General features: G+C 31.7%; 2 protein-coding genes across 2 annotated transcripts; one reads left to right on the top strand and one right to left on the bottom strand.

The window, feature by feature from the left end:
* Window positions 1–1,958: 1,958 nt before the first annotated feature.
* Bm17855 (Uncharacterized protein) lies at window positions 1,959–7,361 on the top strand (the record flags this gene model as incomplete). The annotated part of the gene is made up of 2 exons (XM_043082607.1): window positions 1,959–2,123; window positions 7,122–7,361. The coding sequence occupies 2 exons, from the start codon at window positions 1,959–1,961 to the stop codon at window positions 7,359–7,361; spliced, it is 405 nt and encodes a 134-aa protein (XP_042938541.1).
* Window positions 7,362–11,955: 4,594 nt separating this feature from the next.
* Bm7767 (Uncharacterized protein) lies at window positions 11,956–20,108 on the bottom strand (the record flags this gene model as incomplete). Its single annotated transcript, XM_043082606.1, has 4 exons — window positions 11,956–12,041; window positions 12,335–12,442; window positions 14,781–14,943; window positions 19,944–20,108. The coding sequence occupies 4 exons, from the start codon at window positions 20,106–20,108 to the stop codon at window positions 11,956–11,958; spliced, it is 522 nt and encodes a 173-aa protein (XP_042938540.1).
* Between the last annotated feature and the right edge of the window lie 158 nt (window positions 20,109–20,266).

The raw sequence follows: 20,266 nt of genomic DNA, 5'->3' as shown, positions 1-20,266 counted from the left end.
TCGGCCTATTGGCTAAGATCAAAGTGTAGTATCTGTTCTTATCAGCTTAATCTCTGATATGTGGTCAATCGATCACTTCGAGATTATCCTATTTTTGAGACCATGGTGGGTTTGAAGGGGCTTGCTCCTCACCTACCGCGGGTCGACCCGGTATTGCACCTACCTCCGGGAACGGCCCATTCACCCTTTGGGGTGAAAGTTGAATTACCGAAGATGCTGGAATAATTAATGTATGGTAAACATTCACTATACACAGTAACTCTGTTTCATCCAACATCACATAAAAGACTGCCCAGTGCATCTTTTCAAATGTCAAGATTAAGACAAATAAAATTTGAATTGTTAATTAATCAATAGTATACATATATAAAATGTACCATTATATATGAGTCCTTTAGATCGTTTATAGATGGTAAAAATATGCGCAACTTTGCTTGCTGATTTTTAACCTAACAAGCAAGAGTATAATCAAAATGTTTTTGCTAAGATTCACTAATTGGTCATATTAACATGAAAATTATGTTCAATAAGACAATCTTTACTTTAATGTTACTCGCTTTTCAATTAGAAAAGTTTCTTAATTGAAGCATTTGCCTAAGGATTATTCAAGTAAGACAAGTTGTGCGGATTTAATAAAAGTTTGTTTCGATATGTTATATTGGGTTATATTGGGATTTACCGACAATGCCAAAAAAAAGCAAAACGAAATGATTATCATCCCGTTATAGATCACGATTGGCGCAGTATTTTTCCTTGTACCAGAATGAAACGCTAAGATGCTGTATATTGTGGTAAAATAGAGATTAACATAATATTTAGGATTTCTCAGTCCACATTGAGGCATCGTGAATGAAATCATGCAACTATTAAAGCATAATATTATTGTCTTTGATGGTTGCCCATATAATTATTCATTATATAAATTTATACATCAAACAGATGTATAAATTTATATATACCCTTTGGTACACATTATATATATATATATATATATATATATATATATATATATATATAATTACTTCTGCTATTTAATACATGATCTGTTTATATCAAAATCATCGCCAATTCAGATAATAGTTGCAGTTGTGAAAAAAACAAAAAAAACAAAAAAAACGTGATGAAAGAAAGTGGCGACAGTAAACGAACTGGTGAAATATGCATTTTATGTCTAAATCTCAATTAAATAACATTTGAAGAATTATTAAAAAAATAACACAGGTTTTATTTAAAATGCTTCAAAATATCTACCGAAGTATCAATCAGCGGTTTCTTCGCTTAAATGACTTTTTATATCTACCAAATTTGGTAGACTTGCGCCTTGCACTTGAACACCCATAATTTATAATATTGTTCGAAAAACCATGCATATAAGATGAAAAATTAATAAATTATTATAAATTTTTTGTTTTATTTGCGTATTTTGCTCCGTTCGCGCATTTAAGAAATGATATAGCATTAAATGCAAATGTCTTGCTATTAGCTTATATTCGGAAATATTTTGAGGGTGAATTAGTTCTCATCGAGGTCAGGAGAATTTAAAGATTTGTGAAATTATCTAAAAACACAAGTAGGAATATTTTGTTACAGATGTGTGCCTTACTTCCTTTTTAAATTGCAACTATTTTTCTTCCAAATTTTTTAATGCTTAAAATATTAAAATATAAAAAAAAATATGTATATATATATATATATATATATTTTTTAAGATTTGGTCGTGTGATTATTGCTCAAATTATTAATGTTCATGTTAATATGACCAATTAGTGAATCTTAGCAAAAACATTTTGATTATACTCTTGCTTGTTAGGTTAAAAATCAGCAAGCAAAGTTGCGCATATTTTTACCATCTATAAACGATCTAAAGGACTCATATATAATGGTACATTTTATATATGTATACTATTGATTAATTAACAATTCAAATTTTATTTGTCTTAATCTTGACATTTGAAAAGATGCACTGGGCAGTCTTTTATGTGATGTTGGATGAAACAGAGTTACTGTGTATAGTGAATGTTTACCATACATTAATTATTCCAGCATCTTCGGTAATTCAACTTTCACCCCAAAGGGTGAATGGGCCGTTCCCGGAGGTAGGTGCAATACCGGGTCGACCCGCGGTAGGTGAGGAGCAAGCCCCTTCAAACCCACCATGGTCTCAAAAATAGGATAATCTCGAAGTGATCGATTGACCACATATCAGAGATTAAGCTGATAAGAACAGATACTACACTTTGATCTTAGCCAATAGGCCGAGAAGCGATACTGCAATCCCATTGCTATTCAATAATAGTTCATGCTGCAGCAAACTTCTGATAGGTTTTGCAATTCTCTAGCAGATGTATAAAGAGCATGCTCTTTTTCTTTTTCGATGCATCACTTGCAACGACATCAAGAGTAAAAGAACTAATTGTTAATGCAACTAAATGCACCCTCGAATGGAACTCCGCTATCACATTCAACCGTATCGCAACTGAGAATACTTTTCTCTATTCGCCTCTTTCGTCCACTGAACCACTGCAAAATCCTTGCGAAATTGGCTATAACATTGATTCAGTGATGGGTTTGTTTGTCTTGCTCTCCTGCATTTGACCGAGAAAATCTTTCGCCTTTTACTAAAGATTTCCGTGCAGGAGAGTATTTATGATTGTTAACATATTTTTTGGAAGCCCTTTAAGGGGCTATTATTTGTTCCAGCAATTTAAGTTTTGTGTGATTGTTGGATATCGTAACGTGACGAATTTTATTCATTTTCCTGATCCAATTAATTCATTGTAACTACGTGGATCGAAATCAAAAAATTATCATTTTCAAAATTTTGCCATTTCGACTGCCTGAAATACAATCTGATTGGCGAATAGAGATTGTACAGTTAAACTGAAGCAGTAGTTTATAGCAAAATAATTTTATGATTAAGGAGGTCAACTGAACGAAGAACTCTTAATCTTGTCAAATTAGGAAATCGTTTACGGAGCCGACAAGCAATAAAACATCAAAAGATGTTAACTAAGTAATAAGTTGATAATTTTAACAGTATTCGAATCGGGGACAGTGGTGATTCTTGTTTGTAACGACAGCACTACTCATGTGATAAGTGTAGTGGATTAGGATGTGAGGAGGTAACACTGATGGAAACGTTCATGAGTTGCAGATGATGGCGAGGTTGATTTCTACAATTTAGATTTGTATATGAGAGTAGACACTATAAATGTCTTTGTAGTGTTTTTTTATATTTGCTGAATGTTCTGGATGCGTTTGCTACTCTTTTGTAAATCTCTATTGCTTCTGATGCTAATAGATGAACTATACTTCACGTCGTTGATTATTCAGAAAGACCTAGAGAAAAAAATTTTCATATCTGATTTATTGCGCTGATCCTTATGCAAAATAGCAATGAACTTGGGAAACTTAGGAGACATCCTAATCACTTCCCGTAAATCTTTTCTGCTATGTCAAAGTGAACGAATGTCACCTAAAGTCCTATATTATATTTTCACAATTTCTTCCAGATATCTGAGAACGAATAATAGATATATTTCTATTAACTGTAAAACACATTAACTGTCATATAGAAATACTTTTGCAATGATACCAGCCTATTTAAAAGTATTCTTGGAAGTATTTTACTAGCTATAAAAAGCAAAATAATTTGATCTGATTTTTCTCAGATGATAATGACTGCATCATCATGACTTTTCATACATTTGAAAATACGTACTTTTGTTGCATCTGAAAATGCATTTGAAAATGCGTAATATATGTTTCCAGATTTCAGATGGAATTCCATCAAGCTCAGAAATGGAGTTATGTCCAACTCAGCTTCAGTTATTGTTGAACATATTTTTTGGAAGCCCTTTAAGGGGCTATTATTTGTTTCAGCAATTTAAGTTTTGTGTGATTGTTGGATATCGTAACGTGACGAATTTTATTCATTTTCCTGATCCAATTAATTCATTGTAACTACGTGGATCGGAATCAAAAAATTATCATTTTCAAAATTTTGCCATTTCGACTGCCTGAAATACAATCTGATTGGCGATTAGAGATTGTACAGTCAAACTGAAGCAGTAGTTTATAGCAAAATAATTTTATGATTAAGGAGGTCAACTGAACGAAGAACTCTTAATCTTGTCAAATTAGGAAATCGTTTACGGAGCCGACAAGCAATAAAACATCAAAAGATGTTAACTAAGTAATAAGTTGATAATTTTAACAATATTCGAATCGGAGACAACTTCCAATGCGTATTCTTTATTAAAATGTGGCATTACAAATAGGCTCAGCTACATGAAACATGAAAGTCGGATAAACGATTTCTTACGTGAGATTGGAACATTTGTCGGAACTTTTTTAATTTAATGGATTTAATACAATTTTACCTCTACATATTATAATTTGGTTTACCGAATATGTATATGTACATAATAACATGGTTAAAAAATAATATCTATAATCAATGCATCAGTATTACCAATAAGTGGAATTGCCTGAAGTTTCCATACTGATCCAGTTGTCGAAAAAAAATTTGTATGTTTTTGCTATTCTTTTAATTGCAAAATATTGATAATGCTTTAATTGTTAACAATATCAGGCTTATTGTAGAAGAGAAGTGAACAGCACACAGTTATTCAACTGTACCAACAATCCGTCAAATGTTGACAATGTTGCCATTTTTTCGCTTTCTAACTGTTGTCGTTCTGCTGTTGAGCCACCAACTGTTTGGAAGTGAAATAAGTGAGCAAGTGAATGAAATACTGTGATTAATGAATCGAAAAGTTGCTATACTCAAAAACTGAACTCAGACAATAGTTTTATCTTTTTATACTGTGAACCAATGCACATGATTACAGTAATACGAGTTAGTAAAAAGTTGTCACTTTTTTGATGACCCTTACTCTTTATATATTGAAGTTTGTTTAATTCAGTCGCTTATGAAAGAGAATACCAGAATGGAAAACTGCTAAATATTTCAACATTGCAGATAGGACTGGTTTATAACAATGAAAGCTAATCGAACAAAGAACTTGCAATCTTTTAACGATCAAGTATGAATTGTCAGACTGGTAGATCTTAATTATAAGCTGGCAACAATCTGCAACATTCTCAATAATGCGCGCGAGCTTAGTTACAATTGGAAGATAAAAGTTGAACAAAAATTTGACTAATAAAACTGAAACGGTATATATTTATCTGAAAATACCAAGTGTAGTAATGAAATTGGTTCGATTTTTTTCCGATGAGTGAAATATAATTAATTTGATTTTACAAGGAATAATAACAATTCTAAAATCTGAACATACTCATTATATGTTTACCACGCTTTACCATTTTAAAAATTTTAAATTTTATTTATAAATTTCTACATATGGACTTAATACAAATCTACGCGAGTATTTCGACATATTATAAAACTGGTTGAGTTTGACATTGACCTTTAACACGTGTATGGTTAAAATCTTATGTTTTGATGTTTTTGTTTAGCAATATTGCTTACAGATTTATCAAAGAAGAAATAGCGGAACATGTGAACAGAATTGTGTAGATGATACTAGAACCGGAAGAACGAAAAGAGTGGAAGAAATTAGAGAGTGCAAAAAAAGTTTAAATCGGTATTGTAATCCTCTCCAAATTCTTATTTAAAAAATTTACATTATTACCATATTGTCTTCTTGCAAAAAAATTTACATTATTACCATATTGCCTTCTTGCGAATTTGAAAAATCGATTTCAAACCTGAAGCTTTGAAATTTTGTGTGTTAAAGAAGTTTTAGTAGCAGTATACGGACATATTTTTCCACATTTCACGTTTCATTTTGATTTGCCTTTTCCACGATTATGTGAGTTTAAGCTTCTAAACGAAATACATTTCTGGAGGTAGATCTCAAAGTGCGAGAAATCAATAGACGGATAGATCAATAGATAAATCGGAAGTCAATAGATAGTAAAAAGTTGCCACTTTTTGATGACCCTTACTCTTTATATAACAGAAGTTCGATGCAGGATTTGTCGGAAAAAAAAGGCTGTGAAAATTTTTAAATAATTTCTTTTGTTGCTGTCATTGTTTTTATCGTTATTAAATCTAAAAAAATCATTTATCCCATAATACGTATTAAAATCTAATTAATTGTATTTATATCAATTATTGCAAAAACAGTTTAGTTTTATTTACTTGAAAACAAAAAAAGAGCATAATAATAATAGGAAGAAAAAGAAGAGTAAAAAAAAAAAAATAATAATAGCAATAATAGTAACAATAATAATAAAATAATAATCATAGTAATAATCGTAGTGATAATAATTGTTATAATAATAATAATAATAATAATAATAATAATAATAATAATAATAATAATAATGGTAATAACATAGTTTATAAAAAAGGCGCATAGAAGGATTTTTTTTTAATTGAAGTAATTTTCACTGTACTATACAGTATTCTCTACTGTGAAATATTTTTTAAAAAAAAATCTTTGCATATATCTGATCATTTTTAAATATTTAAATGAAATCATGTGTCCGATTACGAATGTATAAAAGGTGATGAAAATTCTGAGTTAATCATTTCAATTAGAACTGTTGCAGTGAGCGGTAAGGATGATGGTTCTCTACTGGGGAAATAAGTTAGAACAGGGCAATCAGTTTTTGATTGTAATTGAAATAATACACCGGTTGTTTGCAATATCATCGAAACATCGTATCTTGCTCGCTTGAATTATTCACTGAGAACATTTTAAAAGAAATTCATTAATAATAACAAATATAGCACTAGAGATTGAAAATTATATCCATTTGAATAGTAACCTAAAAATGAGGATGAATTTTTGTATCAGAAGAGAAATCCACTTGAATCGAATAATATTCTTTGATATTTAAGATCACAAGTGCAAAAAAACCACTTGCGTACAAAAATCGTTTGATCACACTGTCGGGGACTTGGAAATAAATTCGAGATGAGGATTTTATTAAAAAATCATATTTAGTAAAAAATTTGGTGAAAATTTCCCTTCATTTTTTCACGGATAAAGTTTGCATCCCGAAAAAAAGTTATCAGCCCTCTAATTCAATAAAAAATAATTTGCGTTTAAATAATAGTCGAAAAATGAACACAAATCTTTCAGGATGAGCTGGGTAGACGAGACAAACGGCGTTCTAAGGTTGTACCGGCTGAATCGGACAACCAACCGAAATGTGCGTCCGAGAAACCGACACCTCATGCAGCCGATGCTTCTCCTATCCGCATCAGCACCTACCGCACTGCAATCGTGCCCTTGCACTGCGAATGTATTTCCTGGAGGAGAAGCGTCGAAAAGAGCGAAAAAAGGAGGAAAAGGAAAAAGCTGCAAACGCGAAAAATTTAAGAAGGCACGGGCAGAAGCAGATAATTTATTCCATTAAATTGTATTTATGATTCGGTCGGCGGATTAATTGATTTCATGAACGAAAGATTTAACTATGTAGCAAGTGCTCAATAAAATATTGACTTGAAACAGTTTCATAAATTTTAAAAGTCTGATACAAATAGTAATAAAGGCTAAAATGTGGAAGTGTCACACAAAAAGAAAACACTTTTGATATTCGATATTTAATTAAGGTGTCGATATTGTGCAATTAAGAGAATAGCAAAAACATACAAATTTTTTTTCGATAACTGGATCAGTATGGAAACTTCAGGCAATTCCACTTATTGGTAATACTGATGCATTGATTATAGATATTATTTTTTAACCATGTTATTATGTACATATACATATTCGGTAAACCAAATTATAATATGTAGAGGTAAAATTGTATTAAATCCATTAAATTAAAAAAGTTCCGACAAATGTTCCAATCTCACGTAAGAAATCGTTTATCCGACTTTCATGTTTCATGTAGCTGAGCCTATTTGTAATGCCACATTTTAATAAAGAATACGCATTGGAAGTTGTCTCCGATTCGAATATTGTTAAAATTATCAACTTATTACTTAGTTAACATCTTTTGATGTTTTATTGCTTGTCGGCTCCGTAAACGATTTCCTAATTTGACAAGATTAAGAGTTCTTCGTTCAGTTGACCTCCTTAATCATAAAATTATTTTGCTATAAACTACTGCTTCAGTTTGACTGTACAATCTCTAATCGCCAATCAGATTGTATTTCAGGCAGTCGAAATGGCAAAATTTTGAAAATGATAATTTTTTGATTCCGATCCACGTAGTTACAATGAATTAATTGGATCAGGAAAATGAATAAAATTCGTCACGTTACGATATCCAACAATCACACAAAACTTAAATTGCTGAAACAAATAATAGCCCCTTAAAGGGCTTCCAAAAAATATGTTCAACAATAACTGAAGCTGAGTTGGACATAACTCCATTTCTGAGCTTGATGGAATTCCATCTGAAATCTGGAAACATATATTACGCATTTTCAAATGCATTTTCAGATGCAACAAAAGTACGTATTTTCAAATGTATGAAAAGTCATGATGATGCAGTCATTATCATCTGAGAAAAATCAGATCAAATTATTTTGCTTTTTATAGCTAGTAAAATACTTCCAAGAATACTTTTAAATAGGCTGGTATCATTGCAAAAGTATTTCTATATGACAGTTAATGTGTTTTACAGTTAATAGAAATATATCTATTATTCGTTCTCAGATATCTGGAAGAAATTGTGAAAATATAATATAGGACTTTAGGTGACATTCGTTCACTTTGACATAGCAGAAAAGATTTACGGGAAGTGATTAGGATGTCTCCTAAGTTTCCCAAGTTCATTGCTATTTTGCATAAGGATCAGCGCAATAAATCAGATATGAAAATTTTTTTCTCTAGGTCTTTCTGAATAATCAACGACGTGAAGTATAGTTCATCTATTAGCATCAGAAGCAATAGAGATTTACAAAAGAGTAGCAAACGCATCCAGAACATTCAGCAAATATAAAAAAACACTACAAAGACATTTATAGTGTCTACTCTCATATACAAATCTAAATTGTAGAAATCAACCTCGCCATCATCTGCAACTCATGAACGTTTCCATCAGTGTTACCTCCTCACATCCTAATCCACTACACTTATCACATGAGTAGTGCTGTCGTTACAAACAAGAATCACCACTGTCCCCGATTCGAATACTGTTAAAATTATCAACTTATTACTTAGTTAACATCTTTTGATGTTTTATTGCTTGTCGGCTCCGTAAACGATTTCCTAATTTGACAAGATTAAGAGTTCTTCGTTCAGTTGACCTCCTTAATCATAAAATTATTTTGCTATAAACTACTGCTTCAGTTTAACTGTACAATCTCTATTCGCCAATCAGATTGTATTTCAGGCAGTCGAAATGGCAAAATTTTGAAAATGATAATTTTTTGATTTCGATCCACGTAGTTACAATGAATTAATTGGATCAGGAAAATGAATAAAATTCGTCACGTTACGATATCCAACAATCACACAAAACTTAAATTGCTGGAACAAATAATAGCCCCTTAAAGGGCTTCCAAAAAATATGTTAACAATCATAAATACTCTCCTGCACGGAAATCTTTAGTAAAAGGCGAAAGATTTTCTCGGTCAAATGCAGGAGAGCAAGACAAACAAACCCATCACTGAATCAATGTTATAGCCAATTTCGCAAGGATTTTGCAGTGGTTCAGTGGACGAAAGAGGCGAATAGAGAAAAGTATTCTCAGTTGCGATACGGTTGAATGTGATAGCGGAGTTCCATTCGAGGGTGCATTTAGTTGCATTAACAATTAGTTCTTTTACTCTTGATGTCGTTGCAAGTGATGCATCGAAAGAGAAAAAGAGCATGCTCTTTATACATCTGCTAGAGAATTGCAAAACCTATCAGAAGTTTGCTGCAGCATGAACTATTATTGAATAGCAATGGGATTGCAGTATCGCTTCTCGGCCTATTGGCTAAGATCAAAGTGTAGTATCTGTTCTTATCAGCTTAATCTCTGATATGTGGTCAATCGATCACTTCGAGATTATCCTATTTTTGAGACCATGGTGGGTTTGAAGGGGCTTGCTCCTCACCTACCGCGGGTCGACCCGGTATTGCACCTACCTCCGGGAACGGCCCATTCACCCTTTGGGGTGAAAGTTGAATTACCGAAGATGCTGGAATAATTAATGTATGGTAAACATTCACTATACACAGTAACTCTGTTTCATCCAACATCACATAAAAGACTGCCCAGTGCATCTTTTCAAATGTCAAGATTAAGACAAATAAAATTTGAATTGTTAATTAATCAATAGTATACATATATAAAATGTACCATTATATATGAGTCCTTTAGATCGTTTATAGATGGTAAAAATATGCGCAACTTTGCTTGCTGATTTTTAACCTAACAAGCAAGAGTATAATCAAAATGTTTTTGCTAAGATTCACTAATTGGTCATATTAACATGAACATTAATAATTTGAGCAATAATCACACGACCAAATCTTAAAAAATATATATATATATATATATATACATATTTTTTTTTATATTTTAATATTTTAAGCATTAAAAAATTTGGAAGAAAAATAGTTGCAATTTAAAAAGGAAGTAAGGCACACATCTGTAACAAAATATTCCTACTTGTGTTTTTAGATAATTTCACAAATCTTTAAATTCTCCTGACCTCGATGAGAACTAATTCACCCTCAAAATATTTCCGAATATAAGCTAATAGCAAGACATTTGCATTTAATGCTATATCATTTCTTAAATGCGCGAACGGAGCAAAATACGCAAATAAAACAAAAAATTTATAATAATTTATTAATTTTTCATCTTATATGCATGGTTTTTCGAACAATATTATAAATTATGGGTGTTCAAGTGCAAGGCGCAAGTCTACCAAATTTGGTAGATATAAAAAGTCATTTAAGCGAAGAAACCGCTGATTGATACTTCGGTAGATATTTTGAAGCATTTTAAATAAAACCTGTGTTATTTTTTTAATAATTCTTCAAATGTTATTTAATTGAGATTTAGACATAAAATGCATATTTCACCAGTTCGTTTACTGTCGCCACTTTCTTTCATCACGTTTTTTTTGTTTTTTTTGTTTTTTTCACAACTGCAACTATTATCTGAATTGGCGATGATTTTGATATAAACAGATCATGTATTAAATAGCAGAAGTAATTATATATATATATATATATATATATATATATATATATAATGTGTACCAAAGGGTATATATAAATTTATACATCTGTTTGATGTATAAATTTATATAATGAATAATTATATGGGCAACCATCAAAGACAATAATATTATGCTTTAATAGTTGCATGATTTCATTCACGATGCCTCAATGTGGACTGAGAAATCCTAAATATTATGTTAATCTCTATTTTACCACAATATACAGCATCTTAGCGTTTCATTCTGGTACAAGGAAAAATACTGCGCCAATCGTGATCTATAACGGGATGATAATCATTTCGTTTTGCTTTTTTTTGGCATTGTCGGTAAATCCCAATATAACCCAATATAACATATCGAAACAAACTTTTATTAAATCCGCACAACTTGTCTTACTTGAATAATCCTTAGGCAAATGCTTCAATTAAGAAACTTTTCTAATTGAAAAGCGAGTAACATTAAAGTAAAGATTGTCTTATTGAACATAATTTTCATGTTAATATGACCAATTAGTGAATCTTAGCAAAAACATTTTGATTATACTCTTGCTTGTTAGGTTAAAAATCAGCAAGCAAAGTTGCGCATATTTTTACCATCTATAAACGATCTAAAGGACTCATATATAATGGTACATTTTATATATGTATACTATTGATTAATTAACAATTCAAATTTTATTTGTCTTAATCTTGACATTTGAAAAGATGCACTGGGCAGTCTTTTATGTGATGTTGGATGAAACAGAGTTACTGTGTATAGTGAATGTTTACCATACATTAATTATTCCAGCATCTTCGGTAATTCAACTTTCACCCCAAAGGGTGAATGGGCCGTTCCCGGAGGTAGGTGCAATACCGGGTCGACCCGCGGTAGGTGAGGAGCAAGCCCCTTCAAACCCACCATGGTCTCAAAAATAGGATAATCTCGAAGTGATCGATTGACCACATATCAGAGATTAAGCTGATAAGAACAGATACTACACTTTGATCTTAGCCAATAGGCCGAGAAGCGATACTGCAATCCCATTGCTATTCAATAATAGTTCATGCTGCAGCAAACTTCTGATAGGTTTTGCAATTCTCTAGCAGATGTATAAAGAGCATGCTCTTTTTCTCTTTCGATGCATCACTTGCAACGACATCAAGAGTAAAAGAACTAATTGTTAATGCAACTAAATGCACCCTCGAATGGAACTCCGCTATCACATTCAACCGTATCGCAACTGAGAATACTTTTCTCTATTCGCCTCTTTCGTCCACTGAACCACTGCAAAATCCTTGCGAAATTGGCTATAACATTGATTCAGTGATGGGTTTGTTTGTCTTGCTCTCCTGCATTTGACCGAGAAAATCTTTCGCCTTTTACTAAAGATTTCCGTGCAGGAGAGTATTTATGATTGTTAACATATTTTTTGGAAGCCCTTTAAGGGGCTATTATTTGTTCCAGCAATTTAAGTTTTGTGTGATTGTTGGATATCGTAACGTGACGAATTTTATTCATTTTCCTGATCCAATTAATTCATTGTAACTACGTGGATCGAAATCAAAAAATTATCATTTTCAAAATTTTGCCATTTCGACTGCCTGAAATACAATCTGATTGGCGAATAGAGATTGTACAGTTAAACTGAAGCAGTAGTTTATAGCAAAATAATTTTATGATTAAGGAGGTCAACTGAACGAAGAACTCTTAATCTTGTCAAATTAGGAAATCGTTTACGGAGCCGACAAGCAATAAAACATCAAAAGATGTTAACTAAGTAATAAGTTGATAATTTTAACAGTATTCGAATCGGGGACAGTGGTGATTCTTGTTTGTAACGACAGCACTACTCATGTGATAAGTGTAGTGGATTAGGATGTGAGGAGGTAACACTGATGGAAACGTTCATGAGTTGCAGATGATGGCGAGGTTGATTTCTACAATTTAGATTTGTATATGAGAGTAGACACTATAAATGTCTTTGTAGTGTTTTTTTATATTTGCTGAATGTTCTGGATGCGTTTGCTACTCTTTTGTAAATCTCTATTGCTTCTGATGCTAATAGATGAACTATACTTCACGTCGTTGATTATTCAGAAAGACCTAGAGAAAAAAATTTTCATATCTGATTTATTGCGCTGATCCTTATGCAAAATAGCAATGAACTTGGGAAACTTAGGAGACATCCTAATCACTTCCCGTAAATCTTTTCTGCTATGTCAAAGTGAACGAATGTCACCTAAAGTCCTATATTATATTTTCACAATTTCTTCCAGATATCTGAGAACGAATAATAGATATATTTCTATTAACTGTAAAACACATTAACTGTCATATAGAAATACTTTTGCAATGATACCAGCCTATTTAAAAGTATTCTTGGAAGTATTTTACTAGCTATAAAAAGCAAAATAATTTGATCTGATTTTTCTCAGATGATAATGACTGCATCATCATGACTTTTCATACATTTGAAAATACGTACTTTTGTTGCATCTGAAAATGCATTTGAAAATGCGTAATATATGTTTCCAGATTTCAGATGGAATTCCATCAAGCTCAGAAATGGAGTTATGTCCAACTCAGCTTCAGTTATTGTTGAACATATTTTTTGGAAGCCCTTTAAGGGGCTATTATTTGTTTCAGCAATTTAAGTTTTGTGTGATTGTTGGATATCGTAACGTGACGAATTTTATTCATTTTCCTGATCCAATTAATTCATTGTAACTACGTGGATCGGAATCAAAAAATTATCATTTTCAAAATTTTGCCATTTCGACTGCCTGAAATACAATCTGATTGGCGATTAGAGATTGTACAGTCAAACTGAAGCAGTAGTTTATAGCAAAATAATTTTATGATTAAGGAGGTCAACTGAACGAAGAACTCTTAATCTTGTCAAATTAGGAAATCGTTTACGGAGCCGACAAGCAATAAAACATCAAAAGATGTTAACTAAGTAATAAGTTGATAATTTTAACAATATTCGAATCGGAGACAACTTCCAATGCGTATTCTTTATTAAAATGTGGCATTACAAATAGGCTCAGCTACATGAAACATGAAAGTCGGATAAACGATTTCTTACGTGAGATTGGAACATTTGTCGGAACTTTTTTAATTTAATGGATTTAATACAATTTTACCTCTACATATTATAATTTGGTTTACCGAATATGTATATGTACATAATAACATGGTTAAAAAATAATATCTATAATCAATGCATCAGTATTACCAATAAGTGGAATTGCCTGAAGTTTCCATACTGATCCAGTTATCGAAAAAAAAATTTGTATGTTTTTGCTATTCTCTTAATTGCACAATATCGACACCTTAATTAAATATCGAATATCAAAAGTGTTTTCTTTTTGTGTGACACTTCCACATTTTAGCCTTTATTACTATTTGTATCAGACTTTTAAAATTTATGAAACTGTTTCAAGTCAATATTTTATTGAGCACTTGCTACATAGTTAAATCTTTCGTTCATGAAATCAATTAATCCGCCGACCGAATCATAAATACAATTTAATGGAATAAATTATCTGCTTCTGCCCGTGCCTTCTTAAATTTTTCGCGTTTGCAGCTTTTTCCTTTTCCTCCTTTTTTCGCTCTTTTCGACGCTTCTCCTCCAGGAAATACATTCGCAGTGCAAGGGCACGATTGCAGTGCGGTAGGTGCTGATGCGGATAGGAGAAGCATCGGCTGCATGAGGTGTCGGTTTCTCGGACGCACATTTCGGTTGGTTGTCCGATTCAGCCGGTACAACCTTAGAACGCCGTTTGTCTCGTCTACCCAGCTCATCCTGAAAGATTTGTGTTCATTTTTCGACTATTATTTAAACGCAAATTATTTTTTATTGAATTAGAGGGCTGATAACTTTTTTTCGGGATGCAAACTTTATCCGTGAAAAAATGAAGGGAAATTTTCACCAAATTTTTTACTAAATATGATTTTTTAATAAAATCCTCATCTCGAATTTATTTCCAAGTCCCCGACAGTGTGATCAAACGATTTTTGTACGCAAGTGGTTTTTTTGCACTTGTGATCTTAAATATCAAAGAATATTATTCGATTCAAGTGGATTTCTCTTCTGATACAAAAATTCATCCTCATTTTTAGGTTACTATTCAAATGGATATAATTTTCAATCTCTAGTGCTATATTTGTTATTATTAATGAATTTCTTTTAAAATGTTCTCAGTGAATAATTCAAGCGAGCAAGATACGATGTTTCGATGATATTGCAAACAACCGGTGTATTATTTCAATTACAATCAAAAACTGATTGCCCTGTTCTAACTTATTTCCCCAGTAGAGAACCATCATCCTTACCGCTCACTGCAACAGTTCTAATTGAAATGATTAACTCAGAATTTTCATCACCTTTTATACATTCGTAATCGGACACATGATTTCATTTAAATATTTAAAAATGATCAGATATATGCAAAGATTTTTTTTTAAAAAATATTTCACAGTAGAGAATACTGTATAGTACAGTGAAAATTACTTCAATTAAAAAAAAATCCTTCTATGCGCCTTTTTTATAAACTATGTTATTACCATTATTATTATTATTATTATTATTATTATTATTATTATTATTATTATTATTATTATAACAATTATTATCACTACGATTATTACTATGATTATTATTTTATTATTATTGTTACTATTATTGCTATTATTATTTTTTTTTTTTTACTCTTCTTTTTCTTCCTATTATTATTATGCTCTTTTTTTGTTTTCAAGTAAATAAAACTAAACTGTTTTTGCAATAATTGATATAAATACAATTAATTAGATTTTAATACGTATTATGGGATAAATGATTTTTTTAGATTTAATAACGATAAAAACAATGACAGCAACAAAAGAAATTATTTAAAAATTTTCACAGCCTTTTTTTTCCGACAAATCCTGCATCGAACTTCTGTTATATAAAGAGTAAGGGTCATCAAAAAGTGGCAACTTTTTACTATCTATTGACTTCCGATTTATCTATTGATCTATCCGTCTATTGATTTCTCGCACTTTGAGATCTACCTCCAGAAATGTATTTCGTTTAGAAGCTTAAACTCACATAATCGTGGAAAAGGCAAATCAAAATGAAACGTGAAATGTGGAAAAATATGTCCGTATACTGCTACTAAAACTTCTTTAACACACAAAATTTCAAAGCTTCAGGTTTGAAATCGATTTTTCAAATTCGCAAGAAGGCAATATGGTAATAATGTAAATTTTTTTGCAAGAAGACAATATGGTAATAATGTAAATTTTTTAAATAAGAATTTGGAGAGGATTACAATACCGATTTAAACTTTTTTTGCACTCTCTAATTTCTTCCACTCTTTTCGTTCTTCCGGTTCTAGTATCATCTACACAATTCTGTTCACATGTTCCGCTATTTCTTCTTTGATAAATCTGTAAGCAATATTGCTAAACAAAACATCAAAACATAAGATTTTAACCATACACGTGTTAAAGGTCAATGTCAAACTCAACCAGTTTTATAATATGTCGAAATACTCGCGTAGATTTGTATTAAGTCCATATGTAGAAATTTATAAATAAAATTTAAAATTTTTAAAATGGTAAAGCGTGGTAAACATATAATGAGTATGTTCAGATTTTAGAATTGTTATTATTCCTTGTAAAATCAAATTAATTATATTTCACTCATCGGAAAAAAATCGAACCAATTTCATTACTACACTTGGTATTTTCAGATAAATATATACCGTTTCAGTTTTATTAGTCAAATTTTTGTTCAACTTTTATCTTCCAATTGTAACTAAGCTCGCGCGCATTATTGAGAATGTTGCAGATTGTTGCCAGCTTATAATTAAGATCTACCAGTCTGACAATTCATACTTGATCGTTAAAAGATTGCAAGTTCTTTGTTCGATTAGCTTTCATTGTTATAAACCAGTCCTATCTGCAATGTTGAAATATTTAGCAGTTTTCCATTCTGGTATTCTCTTTCATAAGCGACTGAATTAAACAAACTTCAATATATAAAGAGTAAGGGTCATCAAAAAAGTGACAACTTTTTACTAACTCGTATTACTGTAATCATGTGCATTGGTTCACAGTATAAAAAGATAAAACTATTGTCTGAGTTCAGTTTTTGAGTATAGCAACTTTTCGATTCATTAATCACAGTATTTCATTCACTTGCTCACTTATTTCACTTCCAAACAGTTGGTGGCTCAACAGCAGAACGACAACAGTTAGAAAGCGAAAAAATGGCAACATTGTCAACATTTGACGGATTGTTGGTACAGTTGAATAACTGTGTGCTGTTCACTTCTCTTCTACAATAAGCCTGATATTGTTAACAATTAAAGCATTATCAATATTTTGCAATTAAAAGAATAGCAAAAACATACAAATTTTTTTTCGACAACTGGATCAGTATGGAAACTTCAGGCAATTCCACTTATTGGTAATACTGATGCATTGATTATAGATATTATTTTTTAACCATGTTATTATGTACATATACATATTCGGTAAACCAAATTATAATATGTAGAGGTAAAATTGTATTAAATCCATTAAATTAAAAAAGTTCCGACAAATGTTCCAATCTCACGTAAGAAATCGTTTATCCGACTTTCATGTTTCATGTAGCTGAGCCTATTTGTAATGCCACATTTTAATAAAGAATACGCATTGGAAGTTGTCTCCGATTCGAATATTGTTAAAATTATCAACTTATTACTTAGTTAACATCTTTTGATGTTTTATTGCTTGTCGGCTCCGTAAACGATTTCCTAATTTGACAAGATTAAGAGTTCTTCGTTCAGTTGACCTCCTTAATCATAAAATTATTTTGCTATAAACTACTGCTTCAGTTTGACTGTACAATCTCTAATCGCCAATCAGATTGTATTTCAGGCAGTCGAAATGGCAAAATTTTGAAAATGATAATTTTTTGATTCCGATCCACGTAGTTACAATGAATTAATTGGATCAGGAAAATGAATAAAATTCGTCACGTTACGATATCCAACAATCACACAAAACTTAAATTGCTGAAACAAATAATAGCCCTTAAAGGGCTTCCAAAAAATATGTTCAACAATAACTGAAGCTGAGTTGGACATAACTCCATTTCTGAGCTTGATGGAATTCCATCTGAAATCTGGAAACATATATTACGCATTTTCAAATGCATTTTCAGATGCAACAAAAGTACGTATTTTCAAATGTATGAAAAGTCATGATGATGCAGTCATTATCATCTGAGAAAAATCAGATCAAATTATTTTGCTTTTTATAGCTAGTAAAATACTTCCAAGAATACTTTTAAATAGGCTGGTATCATTGCAAAAGTATTTCTATATGACAGTTAATGTGTTTTACAGTTAATAGAAATATATCTATTATTCGTTCTCAGATATCTGGAAGAAATTGTGAAAATATAATATAGGACTTTAGGTGACATTCGTTCACTTTGACATAGCAGAAAAGATTTACGGGAAGTGATTAGGATGTCTCCTAAGTTTCCCAAGTTCATTGCTATTTTGCATAAGGATCAGCGCAATAAATCAGATATGAAAATTTTTTTCTCTAGGTCTTTCTGAATAATCAACGACGTGAAGTATAGTTCATCTATTAGCATCAGAAGCAATAGAGATTTACAAAAGAGTAGCAAACGCATCCAGAACATTCAGCAAATATAAAAAAACACTACAAAGACATTTATAGTGTCTACTCTCATATACAAATCTAAATTGTAGAAATCAACCTCGCCATCATCTGCAACTCATGAACGTTTCCATCAGTGTTACCTCCTCACATCCTAATCCACTACACTTATCACATGAGTAGTGCTGTCGTTACAAACAAGAATCACCACTGTCCCCGATTCGAATACTGTTAAAATTATCAACTTATTACTTAGTTAACATCTTTTGATGTTTTATTGCTTGTCGGCTCCGTAAACGATTTCCTAATTTGACAAGATTAAGAGTTCTTCGTTCAGTTGACCTCCTTAATCATAAAATTATTTTGCTATAAACTACTGCTTCAGTTTAACTGTACAATCTCTATTCGCCAATCAGATTGTATTTCAGGCAGTCGAAATGGCAAAATTTTGAAAATGATAATTTTTTTGATTTCGATCCACGTAGTTACAATGAATTAATTGGATCAGGAAAATGAATAAAATTCGTCACGTTACGATATCCAACAATCACACAAAACTTAAATTGCTGGAACAAATAATAGCCCCTTAAAGGGCTTCCAAAAAATATGTTAACAATCATAAATACTCTCCTGCACGGAAATCTTTAGTAAAAGGCGAAAGATTTTCTCGGTCAAATGCAGGAGAGCAAGACAAACAAACCCATCACTGAATCAATGTTATAGCCAATTTCGCAAGGATTTTGCAGTGGTTCAGTGGACGAAAGAGGCGAATAGAGAAAAGTATTCTCAGTTGCGATACGGTTGAATGTGATAGCGGAGTTCCATTCGAGGGTGCATTTAGTTGCATTAACAATTAGTTCTTTTACTCTTGATGTCGTTGCAAGTGATGCATCGAAAGAGAAAAAGAGCATGCTCTTTATACATCTGCTAGAGAATTGCAAAACCTATCAGAAGTTTGCTGCAGCATGAACTATTATTGAATAGCAATGGGATTGCAGTATCGCTTCTCGGCCTATTGGCTAAGATCAAAGTGTAGTATCTGTTCTTATCAGCTTAATCTCTGATATGTGGTCAATCGATCACTTCGAGATTATCCTATTTTTGAGACCATGGTGGGTTTGAAGGGGCTTGCTCCTCACCTACCGCGGGTCGACCCGGTATTGCACCTACCTCCGGGAACGGCCCATTCACCCTTTGGGGTGAAAGTTGAATTACCGAAGATGCTGGAATAATTAATGTATGGTAAACATTCACTATACACAGTAACTCTGTTTCATCCAACATCACATAAAAGACTGCCCAGTGCATCTTTTCAAATGTCAAGATTAAGACAAATAAAATTTGAATTGTTAATTAATCAATAGTATACATATATAAAATGTACCATTATATATGAGTCCTTTAGATCGTTTATAGATGGTAAAAATATGCGCAACTTTGCTTGCTGATTTTTAACCTAACAAGCA

Source organism: Brugia malayi (assembly GCF_000002995.4).
Source record: "Brugia malayi strain FR3 genome assembly, contig: Bm_v4_Chr4_scaffold_001, whole genome shotgun sequence".
In the NCBI taxonomy this organism is placed as follows: domain Eukaryota; kingdom Metazoa; phylum Nematoda; class Chromadorea; order Rhabditida; family Onchocercidae; genus Brugia; species Brugia malayi.
The sequence above is the reverse complement of the archived record's forward strand: the minus strand, read 5'-3'. Positions and strand labels throughout refer to the sequence as shown.